Raw genomic sequence first — 19,286 nt, 5'->3', positions numbered from 1 at the left:
TTAGTTCCTGTCAAGGCAGCAGCTACTCTTCCTGTGGTTTATTATGTATCCCTATTAGTTCCTGTCAAGGCAGCAGCTACTCTTCCTGTGGTTTATTATTGATCCCCATTAGTTCCTGCCAAGGCAGCAGCTACTCTTCCTGGGGTTTATTATGGATCCCCATTAGTTCCTGCCAAGGCAGCAGCTACTCTTCCTGGGGTTTATTATGGATCCCCATTAGTTCCTGCAGCAGCTACTCTTCCTGGGGTTTATTATGGATCCCCATTAGTTCCTGTCAAGGCAGCAGCTACTCTTCCTGGGGTTTATTATGGATCCCCATTAGTTCCTGCCAAGGCAGCAGCTACTCTTCCAGGGGTTTATTATGGATCCCCATTAGTTCCTGCAGCAGCTACTCTTCCTGGGGTTTATGATGGATCCCCATTAGTTCCTGCCAAGGCAGCAACTACTCTTCCTGTGGTTTATTATGATCCCCATTAGTTCCTGCAGAAGGTACTCTTCCTGTGGTTTATTATGGATCCCCATTAGTTTCTGCCAAGGCAGCAGCTACTCTTCCTGGGGTTTATTATGGATCCCCATTAGTTCCTGTCAAGGCAGCAGCTACTCTTCCTGGGGTTTATTATGGATCCCCATTAGTTCCTGCCAAGGCAGCAGCTACTCTTCCAGGGGTTTATTATGGATCCCCATTAGTTCCTGCAGCAGCTACTCTTCCTGGGGTTTATGATGGATCCCCATTAGTTCCTGCCAAGGCAGCAACTACTCTTCCTGTGGTTTATTATGATCCCCATTAGTTCCTGCAGAAGGTACTCTTCCTGTGGTTTATTATGGATCCCCATTAGTTTCTGCCAAGGCAGCAGCTACTCTTCCTGGGGTTTATTATGGATCCCCATTAGTTCCTGTCAAGGCAGCAGCTACTCTTCCTGGGGTTTATTATGGATCCCCATTAGTTCCTGTCAAGGCAGCAGCTACTCTTCCTGGGGTTTATTATGGATCCCCATTAGTTCCTGTCAAGGCATCAGCTACTCTTCCTGGGGTTTATTATGGATCCCCATTAGTTCCTGCCAAGGCAGCAGCTACTCTTCCTGGGGTTTATTATGGATCCCCATTAGTTACTGCAGCAGCTACTCTTCCTGGGGTTTATGATGGATCCCCATTAGTTCCTGCCAAGGCAGCAACTACTCTTCCTGTGGTTTATTATGATCCCCATTAGTTCCTGCAGAAGTTACTCTTCCTGTGGTTTATTATGGATCCCCATTAGTTTCTGCCAAGGCAGCAGCTACTCTTCCTGGGGTTTATTATGGATCCCCATTAGTTCCTGTCAAGGCAGCAGCTACTCTTCCTGTGGTTTATTATGTATCCCCATTAGTTCCTGTCAAGGCAGCAGCTACTCTTCCTGGGGTTTGTTATGGATCCCCATTAGTTCCTGTCAAGGCAGCAGCTACTCTTCCTGGGGTTTGTTATGGATCCCCATTAGTTCCTGTCAAGTCAGCAGCTACTCTTCCTGGGGTTTATTATGGATCCCCATTAGTTCCTGTCAAGGCAGCAGCTACTCTTCCTGGGGTTTATTATGGATCCCCATTAATTTCTGCCAAGGCAGCAGCTACTCTTCCTGGGGTTTATTATGGATCCCCATTAGTTTCTGCCAAGGCAGCAGCTACTCTTCCTGAGGTTTATTATGGATCCCCATTAGTTTCTGCCAAGGCAGCAGCTACTCTTCCTGGGGTTTATTATGGATCCCCATTAGTTCCTGCCAAGGCAGCAGCTACTCTTCCTGGGGTTTATTATGGATCCCCATTAGTTCCTGCCAAGGCAGCAGCTACTCTTCCTGGGGTTTATTATGGATCCCCATTAGTTCCTGCCAAGGCAGCAGCTACTCTTCCTGGGGTTTATTATGGATCCCCATTAGTTCTTGCCAAGGCAGCAGCTACTCTTCCTGGGGTTTATTATGGATCCCCATTAGTTCCTGCCAAGGCAGCAGCTACTCTTCCTGGGGTTTATTATGGATCCCCATTAGTTCCTGCCAAGGCAGCAGCTACTCTTCCTGGGGTTTATTATGGATCCCCATTAGTTCCTGCCAAGGCAGCAGCTACTCTTCCTGGGGTTTATTATGGATCCCCATTAGTTATTGCCAAGGCAGCAGCTACTCTTCCTGGGGTTTATTATGGATCCCCATTAGTTCCTGCCAAGGCAGCAGCTACTCTTCTGGGGTTTTGGATCCCCATTAGTTCCTGCCAAGGCAGCAGCTACTCTTCCTGGGGTTTATTATGGATTCCCATTAGTTCCTGCCAAGGCAGCAGCTACTCTTCCTGGGGTTTGTTATGGATCCCCATTAGTTCCTGTCAAGGCAGCAGCTACTCTTCCTGGGGTTTATTATGGATCCCCATTAGTTCCTGTCAAGGCAGCAGCTACTCTTCCTGGGGGTTTATTATGGATCCCCATTAGTTCCTGCCAAGGCAACAGCTACTCTTTGGGGTCCAAAGACATTAAAGCAGTTACAGTGCCTTCAGAATGTATTCATACCCCTCAACTTATTCCTGCATTCAAAATCTAAGAAATAAGTAACAATGATCACCCATCTACACACAATACCCAATAATGACAAAGTGAAAACATGTTTTTGAAATTATGGAAAATGAAATATACTGTACAAAGATCACATTTCCATAAGTATTCACACTCCTGAGTCAATACATGTTGGAATCACTGTTGGCAGCGATTACTGCTGTGAGTCTTTCTGGGTAAAATAGCTTTCCACACCTGGATTGTTTAATATTTATATATAATAATATATATTTGCACATGTTTACCACTCTTCAAGACATTTACATTTACATTTAAGTCATTTAGCAGACGCTGTTATCCAGAGCGACTTACAAATTGGTGCATTCACCTTATGACATCCAGTGGAACAGTCACTTTACAATAGTGCATCTAAATCTTAAAGGGGGGGGGGAGAGGATTACTTATCCTATCCTAGGTATTCCTTAAAGAGGTGGGGTTTCAGGTGTCTCCGGAAGGTGGTGATTGACTCAAGCTCTGTCAAGTTGATTGTTGATCATTGCTAGACAGCCATGTTCAAGTTCTGCCGTAGATTTAAGTAGATTTAAGTAGATTTAAGTCAAAACCATAATTCGGCCACTCAGGAACATTCGATGTTGTCCTGTTAAGCAACTCCAGTGTAGATTTGGCCTTGTGTTTTAGGTTATTGTCCTGCTGAAAGGTGCATTAGTCTCCTAGTGTCTTGTGGAAAACAGACTGAACCAGGTTTTCGTCTAGGATTGTGCCTGTGCTTTGCTCTATTCCGTTTCTTTTCATCCTAAAAAACTCTCTCGTCCTTGCCGATGACAATCTTACCCATAACAAGATGGAGCAACAACCATGCTTGAAAACATAAAGAGTGGTACTCAGTAATGGGTTCTGTTGGAGAGTGGTACTCAGTAATGTGTTGTATTGGAGAGTGGTACTCAGTAATGTGTTGTATTGGAGAGTGGTACTCAGTAATGTGTTGTATTGGAGAGTGGTACTCAGTAATGTGTTGTATTGGAGAGTGGTACTCAGTAATGTGTTGTATTGGAGAGTGGTACTCAGTAATGTGTTGTATTGGAGAGTGGTACTCAGTAATGTGTTGTATTGGAGAGTGGTACTCAGTAATGTGTTGTATTGGAGAGTGGTACTCAGTAATGTGTTGTATTGGAGAGTGGTACTCAGTAATGTGTTGTATTGGAGTGGTACTCAGTAATGTGTTGTATTGGAGAGTGGTACTCAGTAATGCGTTGTATTGGAGAGTGGTACTCAGTAATGTGTTGTATTGGAGAGTGGTACTCAGTAATAGGTTGTATTGGAGAGTGGTACTCAGTAATGTGTTGTATTGGAGAGTGGTACTCAGTAATGTGTTGTATAGGAGAGTGGTACTCAGTAATGTGTTGTATTGGAGAGTGGTACTCAGTAATGTGTTGTATTGGAGAGTGGTACTCAGTAATGTGTTGTATTGGAGTGGTACTCAGTAATGTGTTGTATTGGAGAGTGGTACTCAGTAATGTATTGGAGAGTGGTACTCAGTAATGTGTTGTGTTGGAGAGTGGTACTCAGTAATGTATAGGAGAGTGGTACTCAGTAATGTATAGGAGAGTGGTACTCAGTAATGTGTTGTATTGGATTTGCCCCAAATGTAACGCTTTGTATTCAGGACAAAGTTAATTTCTTTAGACATTTTTACCAGTTTTCTTTTAGTGACTTATTGCAAACATAATATTTGTGTTCTGTACAGGCTTCCTTCTTTCACTCTGTCATTTAGGTTAGTATTGTGGAGTAACTACAATGTTGTTGATCCATCCTCAGTTTTCTCCTCTCACAGCCATTAAACTCTGTAACTGTTTTAAAGTCACTATTGGCCTCATGGTGAAATCCCTGAGCAGTTTCCTTCCTCTCCGGCAACTAAGTTAGGAAGGACGCCTGTATCTTTGTAGTGACTGGGTGTATTGATACACCATCCAGTGTAATTAATAACTTCACCAGGCTCAAAGGAGTATTCAATGTATTCTTTTTTGTTTCACTCATCTACCAATTCCATACAACTTATTATGTGACTTGTTAAGCAAATGTTTACTCCTGAACTTAATGAGGCTTGTCATAACATAGGAATTGAAAACTTATTGACTCAGCTTTTCATTTTGAATTAATTTGTAAACCTTTCTAAAATCATGGTGTGTGACCCCTCTATAACCTGGGTGTGACCCCTCTATATCCTGGGTGTGACCCCTCTATAACCTGGGTGTGACCCCTCTATAACCTGGGTGTGACCCCTCTATAACCTGGGTGTGACCCCTCTATAACCTGGGTATGACCCCTCTATAACCTGGGTATGACCCCACTGTAACCCCTCTATAACTTGGGTGTGACCCCTCTATAACCCCTCTATAACCCCTCTATAACCTGGGTGTGACCCCTCTATAACCCCTCTATAACCTGGGTGTGACCCCTCTAACCCCTCTATAACCCTCTATAACCTGGGTGTGACCCCTCTATAACCCCTCTATAACCCCTCTATAACCTGGGTGACCCCTGACCCCTCTATAACCCCTCTATAACCCCTCTATAACCTGGGTGTGACCCCTCTATAACCCCTCTATAACCTGGGTGTGACCCCTCTATAACCCCTATCTACCCTATAACCCCTATAACCCCTCTATAACCTGGGTGTGACCCCTCTATAATCCCCCTCTATAACCCCTCTATAACCTCTATAACCTGGGTGTGACCCCTAACCCCTCTATAACCCCTCTATAACCCCTCTATAACCCCTCTATAACCCCTCTATAACCCCTCTATAACCCCCCTCCCCTCTATAACCTGGGTGTGACCCCTCTATAATCCCTCTATAACCCCCCTCTATAACCCCTCTATAACCTGGGTGTGACCCCTCTATAACCCCTCTATAACCTGGGTGTGACCCCTCTATAACCCCTATAACCCCTCTATAACCTGGGTGTGACCCCTCTATAACCCCTCTATAACCCCTCTAACCCCTCTAACCTGGGTGTGACCCCTCTATAACCCCTCTATAACCCCTCTATAACCTGGGTGTGACCCCTCTATAACCCCTCTATAACCCCTCTATATCCCCTATAACCCTATAACCTCTATAACCCCTCTATAACCTGGGTGTGACCCCTCTATAACCTGGGTGTGACCCCTATATAACCCCTCTATAACCCCTCTATATCCCCTCTATAACCCCTCTATAACCTGGGTGTGACCCCTCTATAACCTGGGTGTGACCCCTCTATAACCCCTCTATAACCTGGGTGTGACCCCTCTATAACCCCTCTATATCCCCTCTATAATTCCTCTATAACCTGGTTGTGACCTCTCTATAACCCCTCTGTACCCTGGGTGTGACCCCTCTATAACCCCTCTATAACCTGTTTGTGACCTCTCTATAACCCCTCTGTACCCTGGGTGTGACCCCTCTATAACCCCTCTATAACCCCTCTATAACCTGGGTGTGGCCCCTCTATAATCCCACTATAACCTGGGTGTGACCCCTCTATAATCCCTCTATAACCTGGGAGTGACCCCTCTATAACCCTCTATAATCCCTCTATAACCTGGGTGTGACCCCTCTATAATCCCTCTATAACCTGGGTGTGACCCCTCTATAATCCCTCTATAACCTGGGAGTGACCCCTCTATAACCCCTCTATAACCTGGGTGTGACCCCTCTATAACCCCTCTATAACCTGGGTGTGACCCCTCTGTAACCCCTCTATAACCTGGGAGTGACCCCTCTATAACCCCTCTATAACCTGGGTGTGACCCCTCTATAACCCCTCTATAACCCCTCTGTAAACCCTCTATAACCCCTCTATAACCTGGGTGTGACCCCTCTAATCCCTCTATAACCTGGGTGTAACCCCTCTATAACCCCTCTATAACCTGGGTGTGACCCCTCTATAACCCCTCTATATCCCCTCTATAACCCCTCTATAACCTGGGTGTGACCCCTCTATAATCCCTCTATAACCTGGGTGTGACCCCTCTATAACCCCTCTATAACCCCTCTATAACCTGGGTGTGACCCCTCTATAACCCCTCTATAACCCCTCTGTAACCCCTCTATAACCCCTTTATAACCTGGGTGTGGCCCCTCTATAATCCCTCTATAACCTGGGTGTGACCCCTCTATAACCACTCTATAACCTGGGTGTGACCCCTCTATAACCCCTCTATAACCTGGGTGTGGCCCCTCTATAACCCCTCTATAACCTGGGTGTGACCCCTCTATAACCCCTCTATAACCCCTCTATAACCTGGGTGTGGCCCCTCTATAACCCCTCTATAACCTGGGTGTGACAACCCTCTATAACCCCTCTATAACCTGGGTGTGACCCCCCCTCTATAAACCCCTCTATAACCCCTCCCCTCTATAACCCCTCTATAACCTGGGTGTGACCCCTCTATAACCCCTCTATAACCTGGGTGTGACCCCTATAACCCCTCTATAACCCCCTCTATAACCCCTCTATAACCCCCCTCTATAACCCCTCTATAACCTGGGTGTGGTTCCCCTCTATAAACCCCTCTATAACCTGGGTGTGACCCCTCTATAACCCCTCTATAACCTGGGTGTGACCCCTCTATAACCCCTCTATATAACCTAACCTGGGTGTGACCCCTCTATAACCCCTCTATAACCTGGGTGTGACCCCTCTATAACCCCCTCTATAACCTGGGTGTGACCCCCTCTATAACCCCCTCTATAACCTGGGTGTGACCCCTCTATAACCCCTCTATAACCTGGGTGTGACCCCTCTATAACTCTATAACCTGGGTGTGACCCCTCTATAACCCCTCTATAACCTATCTATAACCCCTCTATAACCTGGGTGTGACCCCTCTATAACCCCTCTATAACCTGGGTGTGACCCCTCTATAACCCCTCTATAACCTGGGTGTGACCCCTCTATAACCCCTCTATAACCTGGGTGTGACCCCTCTATAACCCCTCTATAACCTGGGTGTGACCCCCCTCTATAACCCCTCTATAACCTGGGTGTCTACCCCTCTATAACCCCTCTATAACCTCTATAACCTGGGTGTGACCCCTCTATAACCCCTCTATAACCTGGGTGTGACCCCTCTATAACCCCTCTATAACCTGGGTGTGACCCCTCTATAACCCCTCTATAACCTGGGTGTGACCCTATAACCTGGGTGTGACCCCTCTATAACCCCTCTATAACCTGGGTGTGACCCCTCTATAACCCCTCTATAACCTGGGTGTGACCCCTCTATAACCCCCCTCTATCTATAACCTGGGTGTGACCCCTCTATAACCCCTATAACTATAACCCCTCTATAACCTGGGTGTGACCCCTCTATAACCCCTCTATAACCTGGGTGTGACCCCTCTATAACCCCTCTATAACCTGGGTGTGACCCCTCTATAACCCCTCTATAACCTGGGTGTGACCCCTCTATAACCCCTCTATAACCTGGGTGTGACCCCTCTATAACCCCTCTATAACCTGGGTGTGACCCCTCTATAACCCCTCTATAACCTGGGTGTGACCCCTCTATAACCCCTCTATAACCTGGGTGTGACCCCTCTATAACCCCTCTATAACCTGGGTGTGACCCCTCCCCTCTATAACCCCCCTCTATAACCTGGGTGTGACCCCTCTATAACCCCTCTATAACCCCCCCTCTATAACCCCTCTATAACCTAACCCCTCTATAACCCCCTCTCTATAACCTGGGTGTGACCCCTCTGTAACCCCTCTATAACCCCTCTATAACCTGGGTGTGACCCCTCTATAACCCCTCTATAACCTGGGTGTGACCCCTCTATAACCCCTATAACCTGGGTGACCCCTCTATGACCCCTCTGTAACCCCTCTCTATAACCCCTCTATAACCTGGGTGTGACCCCTCTATAACCCCTCTATAACCCCTCTATAACCCCTCTATAACCTGGGTGTGACCCCTCTATAACCCCTCTATAACCTGGGTGTGACCCCTCTATAACCCCTCTATAACCCCTCTATAACCCCTCTATAACCCCTCTATAACCCCTCTATAACCCCTCTATAACCTGGGTGTGACCCCTCTATAACCCCTCTATAACCCCCCTCTATAACCTGGGTGTGACCCCTCTATAACCCCTCTATAACCTGGGTGTGACCCCTCTATAACCCCTCTATAACCTGGGTGTGACCCCTATAACCCCTCTATAACCCCCCTCTATAACCCCTCTATAACCTGGGTGTGACCCCTCTATAACCCCTCTATAACCCCCCTCTATAACCCCTCTATAACCCCCCTCTCTATAACCTGGGTGTGACCCCTCCCCTCTATAACCCCCCTCTATAACCCCTCTATAACCCCTCTATAACCCCTCTATAACCCCTCTATAACCTGGGTGTGACCCCTCTATAACCCCTCTATAACCCCCCTATAACCCCTCTATAACCTGGGTGTGACCCCTCTATAACCCCTCTATAACCCCTCTCTATAACCCCTCTATAACCCCTCTATAACCCCTCTATAACCCCTCTATAACCCCTCTATAACCCCTCTATAACCTGGTGTGACCCCTCTATAACCCCTCTATAACCCCCCTCTATAACCCCTCTATAACCTGGGTGTGACCCCTCTATAACCCCTCTATAACTCTATAACCTGGGTGTGAACCCCTCTATAACCCCTCTATAACCTGGGTGTGACCCCTCTATAACCCCTCTATAACCCCTCTATAACCCCTCTATAACCCCTCTATAACCCCTCTATAACCCCTCTATAACCCCTCTATAACCCCTCTATAACCCCTATAACCTGGGTGTGATAACCCCTCTATAACCCCTCTATAACCCCTCTATAACCCCTCTATAACCCCTCTATAACCTGGGTGTGACCCCTCTATAACCCCTCTATAACCCCTCTATAACCTGGGTGTGACCCCTCTATAACCCCTCTATAACCCCTCTATAACCCCTCTATAACCCCTCTATAACCCCTCTATAACCCCTCTATAACCCCTCTATAACCTGGGTGTGACCCCTCTATAACCCCTCTATAACCCCTCCCCTATAACCCCTCTATAACCCCTCTATATAACCCCTCTATAACCCCTCTATAACCCCTCTATAACCCCTCTATAACCCCTCTATAACCCCCCTCTATAACCCCTCTATAACCCCTCTATAACCTGGGTGTGACCCCTCTATAACCCCTCTATAACCCCTCTATAACCCCTCTATAACCCCCCCTCTATAACCTATAACCCCTCTATAACCCCTCTATAACCCCTCTATAACCCCTCTATAACCCCTCTATAACCCCTCTATAACCCTCTATAACCCCCCTCTATAACCCCTCTATAACCCCTCTATAACCCCTCTATAACCCCCTCTATAACCCCTCTATAACCTGGGTGTGACCCCTCTATAACCCCTCTATAACCCCCCCTCTATAACCCCTCTATAACCCCTCTATAACCCCTCTATAACCCTCTATAACCCCTCTATAACCCCTCTATAACCCCTCTATAACCCCTCTATAACCCCTCTATAACCCCCCTCTATAACCCCTCTATAACCTGGGTGTGACCCCTCTATAACCCCTCTATAACCCCTCTATAACCCCTCTATAACCCCCTCTATAACCCCTCTAACCCCTCTATAACCCCTCTATAACCCCTATAACCCCTATAACCCCTCTATAACCCCTCTATAACCCCTCTCTATAACCCCTCTATAACCCCTCTATAACTATAACCCCTCTATAACCCCTCTATAACCCCTCTATAACCCCTCTATAACCCCTCTATAACCCCTCTATAACCCCTCTATAACCCCTCTATAACCCCTGGGTGTGACCCCTCTATAACCCCTCTATAACCCCTCTATAACCCCTCTATAACCCCTCTATAACCCCTCTATAACCCCTCTATAACCCCTCTATAACCCCTCTATAACCCCTCTATAACCCCCCTCTATAACCCCTCTATATAACCCCTCTATAACCCCTCTATAACCCCTCTATGACCCCTCTATAACCCCTCTATAACCCCTCTATAACCTGGGTGTGACCCCTCTATAACCCCTCTATAACCCCCTCTATAACCCCTCTATAACCCCTCTATAACCCCTCCCCTCTATAACCCCTATAACCCCTCTATAACCCCTCTAACCCCTCTATAACCCCCTCTATAACCCCTCTATAACCCCTCTATAACCCCTCTATGACCCCTCTATAACCCCTCTATAACCCCTCTATAACCTGGGTGTGGCCCCTCCCCTCTAAACCCCTCTATAACCCCTCTATAACCCCTATAACCCCTCTATAACCCCTCTATAACCCCCCTCTATAACCCCTCTATAACCCCTCTATAACCCCTCTATAACCCCTCTATAACCCCTCTATAACCCCTCTATAACCCCCCTCTATAACCCCTCTATAACCCCTCTGTAACCCCTCTATAACCCCTCCCCTCTATAACCCCTCTATAACCCCTCTATAACCCCTCTATAACCCCTCTCTATAACCCCTCTATAACCCCTCTATAACCCCTCTATAACCCCTCTATAACCCCTCTATAACCCCCCTCTCTATAAACCCCTCTATAACCCCTCTATACCTGACCCCTCTATAACCCCTCTATAACCCCTCTATAACCCCTCTATCTACCCCTCTATAACCCCTCTATAACCCCTCTATAACCCCTCTATAACCCCTCTATAACCCCTCTATAACCTCTGTGGCCCCTCTATAACCCCTCTATAACCCCTCTATAACCCCTCTATAACCCCTCTATAACCCCTCTATAACCCCTCTATAACCCCTCTATAACCCCTCTATAACCCCCTCTATAACCCCTCTATAACCTGGGTGTAACCCCTCTATAACCCCTCTATAACCCCTCTATAACCCCTCTATAACCCCTCCCCCCTCTATAACCTGGGTGTGGCCCCTCCCCTCTATAACCCCTCTATAACCCCTCTATAACCCCTCTATAACCCCTCTATAACCCCTCTATAACCCCTCTATAACCCCTCTATAACCCCTATAACCCCTCTATAACCCCTCTATAACCCCTCTATAACCCCTCTATAACCCCTCTATAACCCCTCTATAACCCCTCTATGACCCCTCTATAACCCCTCTATAACCCCTCTATAACCCCTCTATAACCCCTCTATGACCCCTCTATAACCCCTCTATAACCCCTCTATAACCCCTCTATAACCCCTCTATAACCCCTCTATAACCCCTCTATAACCCCTCTATAACCCCTCTATAACCCCTCTATAACCCCTCTATAACCTGGGGGAGGGGGGTGAATGCAAAGCAGAGTTCTAATAATTTTTTCTATTTCACTGACGTCCCTAACTCCTCCTCCTGCATCTCTGACCCCGCCCCTTGACCCCATTGTGCCAGGTCATCGCCAGGTACAACTTCACAGCAGCCAATTAGGACTTGATGAGCTTCTCCAATTGTCAGCTGATCAACGTTATGGACAGTGACAACCCTGATTGGTGGATTGGAGAGGTCAACGGGGTCACGGGGCTGTTGCCAACCAATTACGTCACCATGACCACCGAGTCCGACCCCAGGCAGTAATGTGAGTCCACAACTCTTCCTCCTCTTTCCCCTCCTCCTCCCCCCTCCACCTACCAGTCCTCCTCCTCCCCCTCCACCTACCAGTCCTCCTCCTCCCCTCCTCCTCCCCCTCCACCTACCAGTCCTCTTCCCCCTCCTCCTCCTCTTCCCCCTCCTCCTCCTCTTCCCCCTCCTCCTCCTCTTCCCCCTCCTCCCCCTCCTCTTTATTCATTGATGTCGTCAAGAGGGAGCAGTGCCTTAATAAAGGCCCCATGTAATGAAACAGGAATGATTATATAGGCATATTCAAATGAGTGACACAATGTTTCCAAGCAGGATTGTATTGTTAATAGGTATTTGATATAGAAGTCTTTCTAGTTAGGAGAAGTTCACAGATAGGAATATTGACTTCATTAATGACTGCTGTCTCTCCCTCTCTCTCCATCCACCTCCATCCTCTTCTCTCTCACTCCCCCTCTCCTCTTCTCTCTCCATCCACCTCTCCACTTCTCTCTCCATCCTCCTCTTCTCTCTCCATCCTCCTCTTCTCTCTCCATCCACCTCTTATCTCTCCATCCACCTCTCCACTTCTCTCTCCATCCTCCTCTTCTCTCTCCATCCTCCTCTTCTCTCTCCATCCACCTCTCCACTTCTCTCTCCATCCTCCTCTTCTCTCTCCATCCTCCTCTTCTCTCTCCATCCACCTCTTCTCTCTCCATCCACCTCTCCACTTCTCTCTCCATCCTCCTCTTCTCTCTCCATCCTCCTTTTCTCTCTCCATCCACCTCTCCACTTCTCTCTCCATCCTCCTCTTCTCTCTCCATCCTCCTCTTCTCTCTCCATCCACCTCTCCACTTCTCTCTCCATCCTCCTCTTCTCTCTCCATCCACCTCTCCACTTCTCTCTCCATCCTCCTCTTCTCTCTCCATCCTCCTCTTCTCTCTCCATCCACCTCTCCTCTCTCCATCTCTCTCCTCTCCTCTTCACTCCCTCTCTCTCTCTCTCACTCCCCATCTCCTCTTCTCTCTCACTCCCCCTCCTCTCTCTCTTCTCTCTCACTCCCCCTCTCCTCTTCTCTCTCACTCCCCCTCTTCTCTCTCACTCCCCCCCCTCTCCTCTTCTCTCTCACTCCCCCTCTCCTCTTCTCTCTCACTCCCCCTCTCCTCTCCTCTCCTCTCTCACTCCCCCTCTCCTCTTCTCTCTCACTCCCCCTCTCCTCTCCTCTTCTCTCTCACTCCCTCTCCTCTTCTCTCTCACTCCCCCTCTCCTCTCCTCTCCTCTCCTCTCCTCCCCTCTCTCCTCTCCCTCTCTCACTCCCCCTCTCCTCTCCTCTCTCACTCCCTCTCTCCTCTTCTCTCTCACTCCCCCTCTCCTCTCCTCTCCTCTCACTCCCCCTCTCCTCTCCTCTCTCACTCCCCCTCTCCTCTTCTCTCTCTCTCCCCCTCTCCTCTCCTCTCCTCTCACTCCCCCCCTCTCCTCTCACTCCCCCTCTCCCCTCTCCTCTCTCACTCCCCCTCTCCTCTCCTCTCTCACTCCCCCTCTCTCTCCTCCTCCTCTCTCACTCCCCCCTCCTCTTCTCTCCCCCTCCTCTCCTCTCCTCTCCTCTTCTCTCTCACTCCCTCTCTCCTCTTCTCTCTCACTCCCCCTCTCCTCTCCTCTCTCACTCCCTCTCTCCTCTTCTCTCTCACTCCCTCTCTCTCTCTCCTCTTCTCTCCCCCTCTCCTCTTCTCCCCCTCCCTCTCTCTCCTCTCCTCTTCTCTCTCACTCCCTCTCTCCTCTTCTCTCTCTCACTCCCCCTCTCCTCTCCTCTCTCACTCCCTCTCTCCTCTTCTCTCTCACTCCCTCTCTCCTCTCCTCTTCTCTCCCCCTCTCCTCTTCTCCCCCTCCTCTCTCTCCTCTCCTCTCCTCTTCTCTCTCACTCCCTCTCTCCTCTCCTCTTCTCTCCCCCTCTCCTCTTCTCTTTCACTCCCTCTCTCCTCTCCTCTTCTCTCCCCTCTCCTCTTCTCTCTCACTCCCTCTCTCCTCTCCTCTTCTCTCCCCCTCTCGTCTTCTCTCTCACTCCCTCTCTCCTCTCCTCTTCTCTCCCCTCTCCTCTTCTCTCACTCCCTCTCTCCTCTCTCCTCTTCACTCCCCTCTCCTCTTCTCTCTCACTCCCTCTCTCCTCTCCTCCCCCTCTCCTCTCCTCTTCTCTCTCACTCCCTCTCTCACTCCCTCTCTCCTCTTCTCTCTCTCTCACTCCCTCTCTCCTCTTCTATGTTGCATATCTTTGTAGGAAAGTAACGCTGGCACCTTGTCCTCTCCCTCTTCTTACTTCTTCTTCTCTGAGCCAATCCTGGAAGCCTCACCTCTTCATCTGCCAGCGAGACCCTCCTCTTCTTCCTCCTCCTCCTCTTCCTCTTCTTCCTCCTCCTCCTCCTACACTCTGCTTGTATCTCCTTTAGAATGCTTTTTGTTCGTCTATCCTCACTCTTTATTTCTCTCTCGCTCTCCTCTATCATAACTAGTTCTCTCTCCTCTATCATAACTGGTTCTCTCTCCTCTACCATAACTAGTTCTCTCTCCTGTACCATAACTAGTTCTCTCTCCTCTACCATAACTAGTTCTCTCTCCTGTACCATAACTAGTTCTCTCTCTATCATAACTAGTTCTCTCTCCTCTATCATAACTAGTTCTCTCTCCTCTACCATAACTAGTTCTCTCTCCTGTACCATAACTAGTTCTCTCTCCTCTATCATAACTAGTTCTCTCTCCTATACCATAACTAGTTCTCTCTCCTACCATAACTAGTTCTCTCTCCTCTACCATAACTAGTTCTCTCTCCTGTACCATAACTAGTTCTCTCTCTATCATAACTAGTTCTCTCTCCTCTATCATAACTAGTTCTCTCTCCTCTACCATAACTAGTTCTCTCTCCTGTACCATAACTAGTTCTCTCTCCTCTACCATAACTAGTTCTCTCTCCTCTACCATAACTAGTTCTCTCTCCTGTACCATAACTAGTTCTCTCTCCTCTATCATAACTAGTTCTCTCTCCTATACCATAACTAGTTCTCTCTCCTCTACCATAACTAGTTCTCTCTCCTGTACCATAACTAGTTCTCTCTCCTCTACCATAACTTGTTCTCTCTCTATCATAACTAGTTCTCTCTCCTCTACCATAACTAGTTCTCTCTCCTCTGTCATAACTAGTTCTCTCTCCTCTATCATAACTAGTTCTCTCTCCTCTACCATAACTAGTTATCTCTCCTGTACCATAACTAGTTTTCTCTCCTCTATCATAACTAGTTCTCTCCTATTTCTCTGCTCTCTCTACCTGGCTGTTCTTATCTTCTCTACCATAACTAGTTCTCTCCTATTTCTCTGCTCTCTCTACCTGGCTGTTCTTATCTTCTCTACCATAACTAGTTCTCTGCTCTCTCTACCTGGCTGTTCTTATCTTCTCTACCATAACTAGTTCTCTGCTCTCTCTACCTGGCTATTCTTATCTTCTCTACCATAACTAGTTCTCTGCTCTCTCTACCTGGCTGTTCTTAACTTCTCTACCATAACTAGTTCTCTCCTATTCCTCTGCTCTCTCTACCTGGCTGTTCTTATCTTCTCTACCATAACTAGTTCTCTGCTCTCTCTACCTGGCTGTTCTTATCTTCTCTACCATAACTAGTTCTCTGCTCTCTCTACCTGGCTGTTCTTATCTTCTCTCTCTCTACCTGGCTGTTCTTATCTTCTCTACCATAACTAGTTCTCTGCTCTCTCTACCTGGCTGTTCTTATCTTCTCTCTCTCTACCTGGCTGTTCTTATATTCTCTCTCTCTACCTGGCTGTTCTTATCTTCTCTACCATAACTAGTTCTCTGCTCTCTCTACCTGGCTGTTCTTATCTTCTCTCTCTCTACCTGGCTGTTCTTATCTTCTCTCTCTCTACCTGGCTGTTCTTATCTTCTCTACCATAACTAGTTCTCTGCTCTCTCTACCTGGCTGTTCTTATCTTCTCTACCATAACTAGTTCTCTGCTCTCTCTACCTGGCTGTTCTTATCTTCTCTACCATAACTAGTTCTCTGCTCTCTCTACCAGGCTGTTCTTATCTTCTCTCTCTCTACCTGGCTGTTCTTATCTTCTCTCTCTCTACCTGGCTGTTCTTATCTTCTCTCTCTCTACCTGGCTGTTCTTATCTTCTCTACCTGGCTGTTCTTATCTTCTCTCTCTCTACCTGGCTGTTCTTATCTTCTCTACCATAACTAGTTCTCTGCTCTCTCTACCTGGCTGTTCTTATCTTCTCTACCATAACTAGTTCTCTGCTCTCTCTACCTGGCTGTTCTTATCTTCTCTCTCTCTACCTGGCTGTTCTTATCTTCTCTACCATAACTAGTTCTCTGCTCTCTCTACCTGGCTGTTCTTATCTTCTCTCTCTCTACCTGGCTGTTCTTATCTTCTCTACCATAACTAGTTCTCTGCTCTCTCTACCTGGCTGTTCTTATCTTCTCTCTCTCTACCTGGCTGTTCTTATATTCTCTCTCTCTACCTGGCTGTTCTTATCTTCTCTACCATAACTAGTTCTCTGCTCTCTCTACCTGGCTGTTCTTATCTTCTCTCTCTCTACCTGGCTGTTCTTATCTTCTCTACCATAACTAGTTCTCTGCTCTCTCTACCTGGCTGTTCTTATCTTCTCTACCATAACTAGTTCTCTGCTCTCTCTACCTGGCTGTTCTTATCTTCTCTACCATAACTAGTTCTCTGCTCTCTCTACCTGGCTGTTCTTATCTTCTCTCTCTCTACCTGGCTGTTCTTATCTTCTCTCTCTCTACCTGGCTGTTCTTATCTTCTCTCTCTCTACCTGGCTGTTCTTATCTTCTCTACCTGGCTGTTCTTATCTTCTCTCTCTCTACCTGGCTGTTCTTATCTTCTCTACCATAACTAGTTCTCTGCTCTCTCTACCTGGCTGTTCTTATCTTCTCTCTCTCTACCTGGCTGTTCTTATCTTCTCTCTCTCTACCTGGCTGTTCTTATCTTCTCTCTCTCTACCTGGCTGTTCTTATCTTCTCTCTCTCTACCTGGCTGTTCTTATCTTCTCTCTCTCTACCTGGCTGTTCTTATCTTCTCTACCTGGCTGTTCTTATCTTCTCTCTCTCTACCTGGCTGTTCTTATCTTCTCTACCATAACTAGTTCTCTGCTCTCTCTACCTGGCTGTTCTTATCTTCTCTCTCTCTACCTGGCTGTTCTTATCTTCTCTCTCTCTACCTGGCTGTTCTTATCTTCTCTCTCTCTTCTTATCTTCTCTCTCTCTACCTGGCTGTTCTTATCTTCTCTCTCTCTACCTGGCTGTTCTTATCTTCTCTCTCTCTACCTGGCTGTTCTTATCTTCTCTCTCTCTACCTGGCTGTTCTTATCTTCTCTCTCTCTACCTGGCTGTTCTTATCTTCTCTCTCTCTACCTGGCTGTTCTTATCTTCTCTCTCTCTACCTGGCTGTTCTTATCTTCTCTCTCTCTACCTGGCTGTTCTTATCTTAGTTAACTATTATGTCCTGTTCCTCTGAAATGATGTCAAAATCATGGTTTGAATTTATTTAGACTAGAATATAAAGATGTGTTAGAAGAAATCTCTGAGAATGTGCTACTCTAGTATTTTGATGTTGTATACAACAATGGACATAATATGTACTAAATGAAAATAATTTTGTTTTGTAAGATTAGGCTTTACACACCTGTATGGTTGTATGTATTACATGCACAGGGTCATTCATACTAATGCACTAGCGACTAGAAAGTGATCACAACGTGGCTAACTCATCCAGACCAATCCTAACTCATCCGGACCGACCCCAACTCATCCAGACCAATCCTAACTCATCCGGACCGACCCCAACTCATCCAGACCGACCCCAACTCATCCAGACCAATCCTAACTTATCCGGACCGACCCCAACTCATCCAGACCAATCCTAACTCATCCGGACCGACCCCAACTCATCCAGACCGACCCCAACTCATCCAGACCGACCCCAACTCATCCAGACCGACCCCAACTCATCCGGACCGACCCCAGCTCATCCGGACCGACCCCAGCTCATCCGGACCGACCCCAACTCATCCGGACCGACCCTACCTCATCCGGACCGACCCTACCTCATCCGGACCGACCCCAACTCATCCGGACCGACCCCAACTCATCCGGACCGACCCCAACTCATCCGGACCGACCCCAACTCATCCGGACCGACCCTACCTCATCCGGACCGACCCTAACTCATCCGGACCGACCCTACCTCATCCGGACCGACCCTACCTCATCCGGACCGACCCTACCTCATCCGGACCGACCCCAACTCATCCGGACTGACCCCAACTCATCCAGACCGACACTACCTCATCCGGACCGACGCCAACTCATCCGGACCGACTCTACCTCATCCGGACCGACCCCAACTCATCCGGACCGACCCTACCTCATCCGGACCGACCCCAACTCATCCGGACCGACCCTAGCTCATCCAGACCGACACTACAGGATAAACCTAGTCCTGGACTAAAAGTAAAGCTCAATGTTGATTCTCTATTGAAAGCACCTTTTAGTCCAGGTCTAGGTTTAATCTTTGTCTGGGAAACTGGCCCATATAGAAACTAGGTTTAGGTTATATTATAACTATCTGCTGCTGTCACACTAATACACACACTGGTTCAATACTGTCACCAGCAACATGACACGGCTCTCTGTCTCTTTCTGTATGGTGTGTTCATTTAGTTCCTCACTCACTCGTATGCAATCAGCTGGGGTTCTCGCCACGATCAAAGGTGCTTCTCATTACTTTAGCCTAGTGTTAGCCTAGCATTTAACCTAGCATTGCATGTGCTATGCTACTTTAGCATCACATGTGCTATACTTTAACCTAGCGTTGCTAGTGCTATACTTTACCAGATTGTTAACTTCACCTTGGCTTTGCTTTAGCTTACTGTAGCCTAGCTTTAGCATCACCGGTGCTATACTTAGGTACTGTGCTAACATGGGCAATACTTTAGCATATAACTAGCATCACATATGCTATACTTTAGACAAGCTCTAGCATCACATGTTGTATGCTTTAGCCTTGTGTTAGAATCACCAGTGCTATACATCCAGTATATTGTGTAGAAGTGTTCAGACAATGTGCCTCACTCTGCTCTGTCAATTATGTACATAGCCTACAGTAACATGGAG

The 19,286-nt window shown here is 47.5% G+C and overlaps 1 protein-coding gene across 1 annotated transcript in view; it reads left to right on the top strand.

Annotated features, from left to right (window-relative positions):
- Positions 1–19,286, top strand: part of LOC123991477 (intersectin-2-like) — a 137,106-nt gene extending 117,820 nt beyond the window's left edge. Inside the window, exons 28-29 of the mRNA XM_046293097.1 lie at positions 11,935–12,118; positions 17,826–19,286. Coding sequence (XP_046149053.1) covers positions 11,935–12,020 — 86 coding nt within the window. The 3' untranslated portion in view covers positions 12,021–12,118; positions 17,826–19,286. The remainder of the gene's footprint in view (positions 1–11,934; positions 12,119–17,825) is intronic.

Source organism: Oncorhynchus gorbuscha, linkage group LG12 (genome assembly GCF_021184085.1).
Source record: "Oncorhynchus gorbuscha isolate QuinsamMale2020 ecotype Even-year linkage group LG12, OgorEven_v1.0, whole genome shotgun sequence".
NCBI lineage: Eukaryota > Metazoa > Chordata > Actinopteri > Salmoniformes > Salmonidae > Oncorhynchus > Oncorhynchus gorbuscha.
This window is presented reverse-complemented; position numbering and strand designations above follow the sequence as displayed.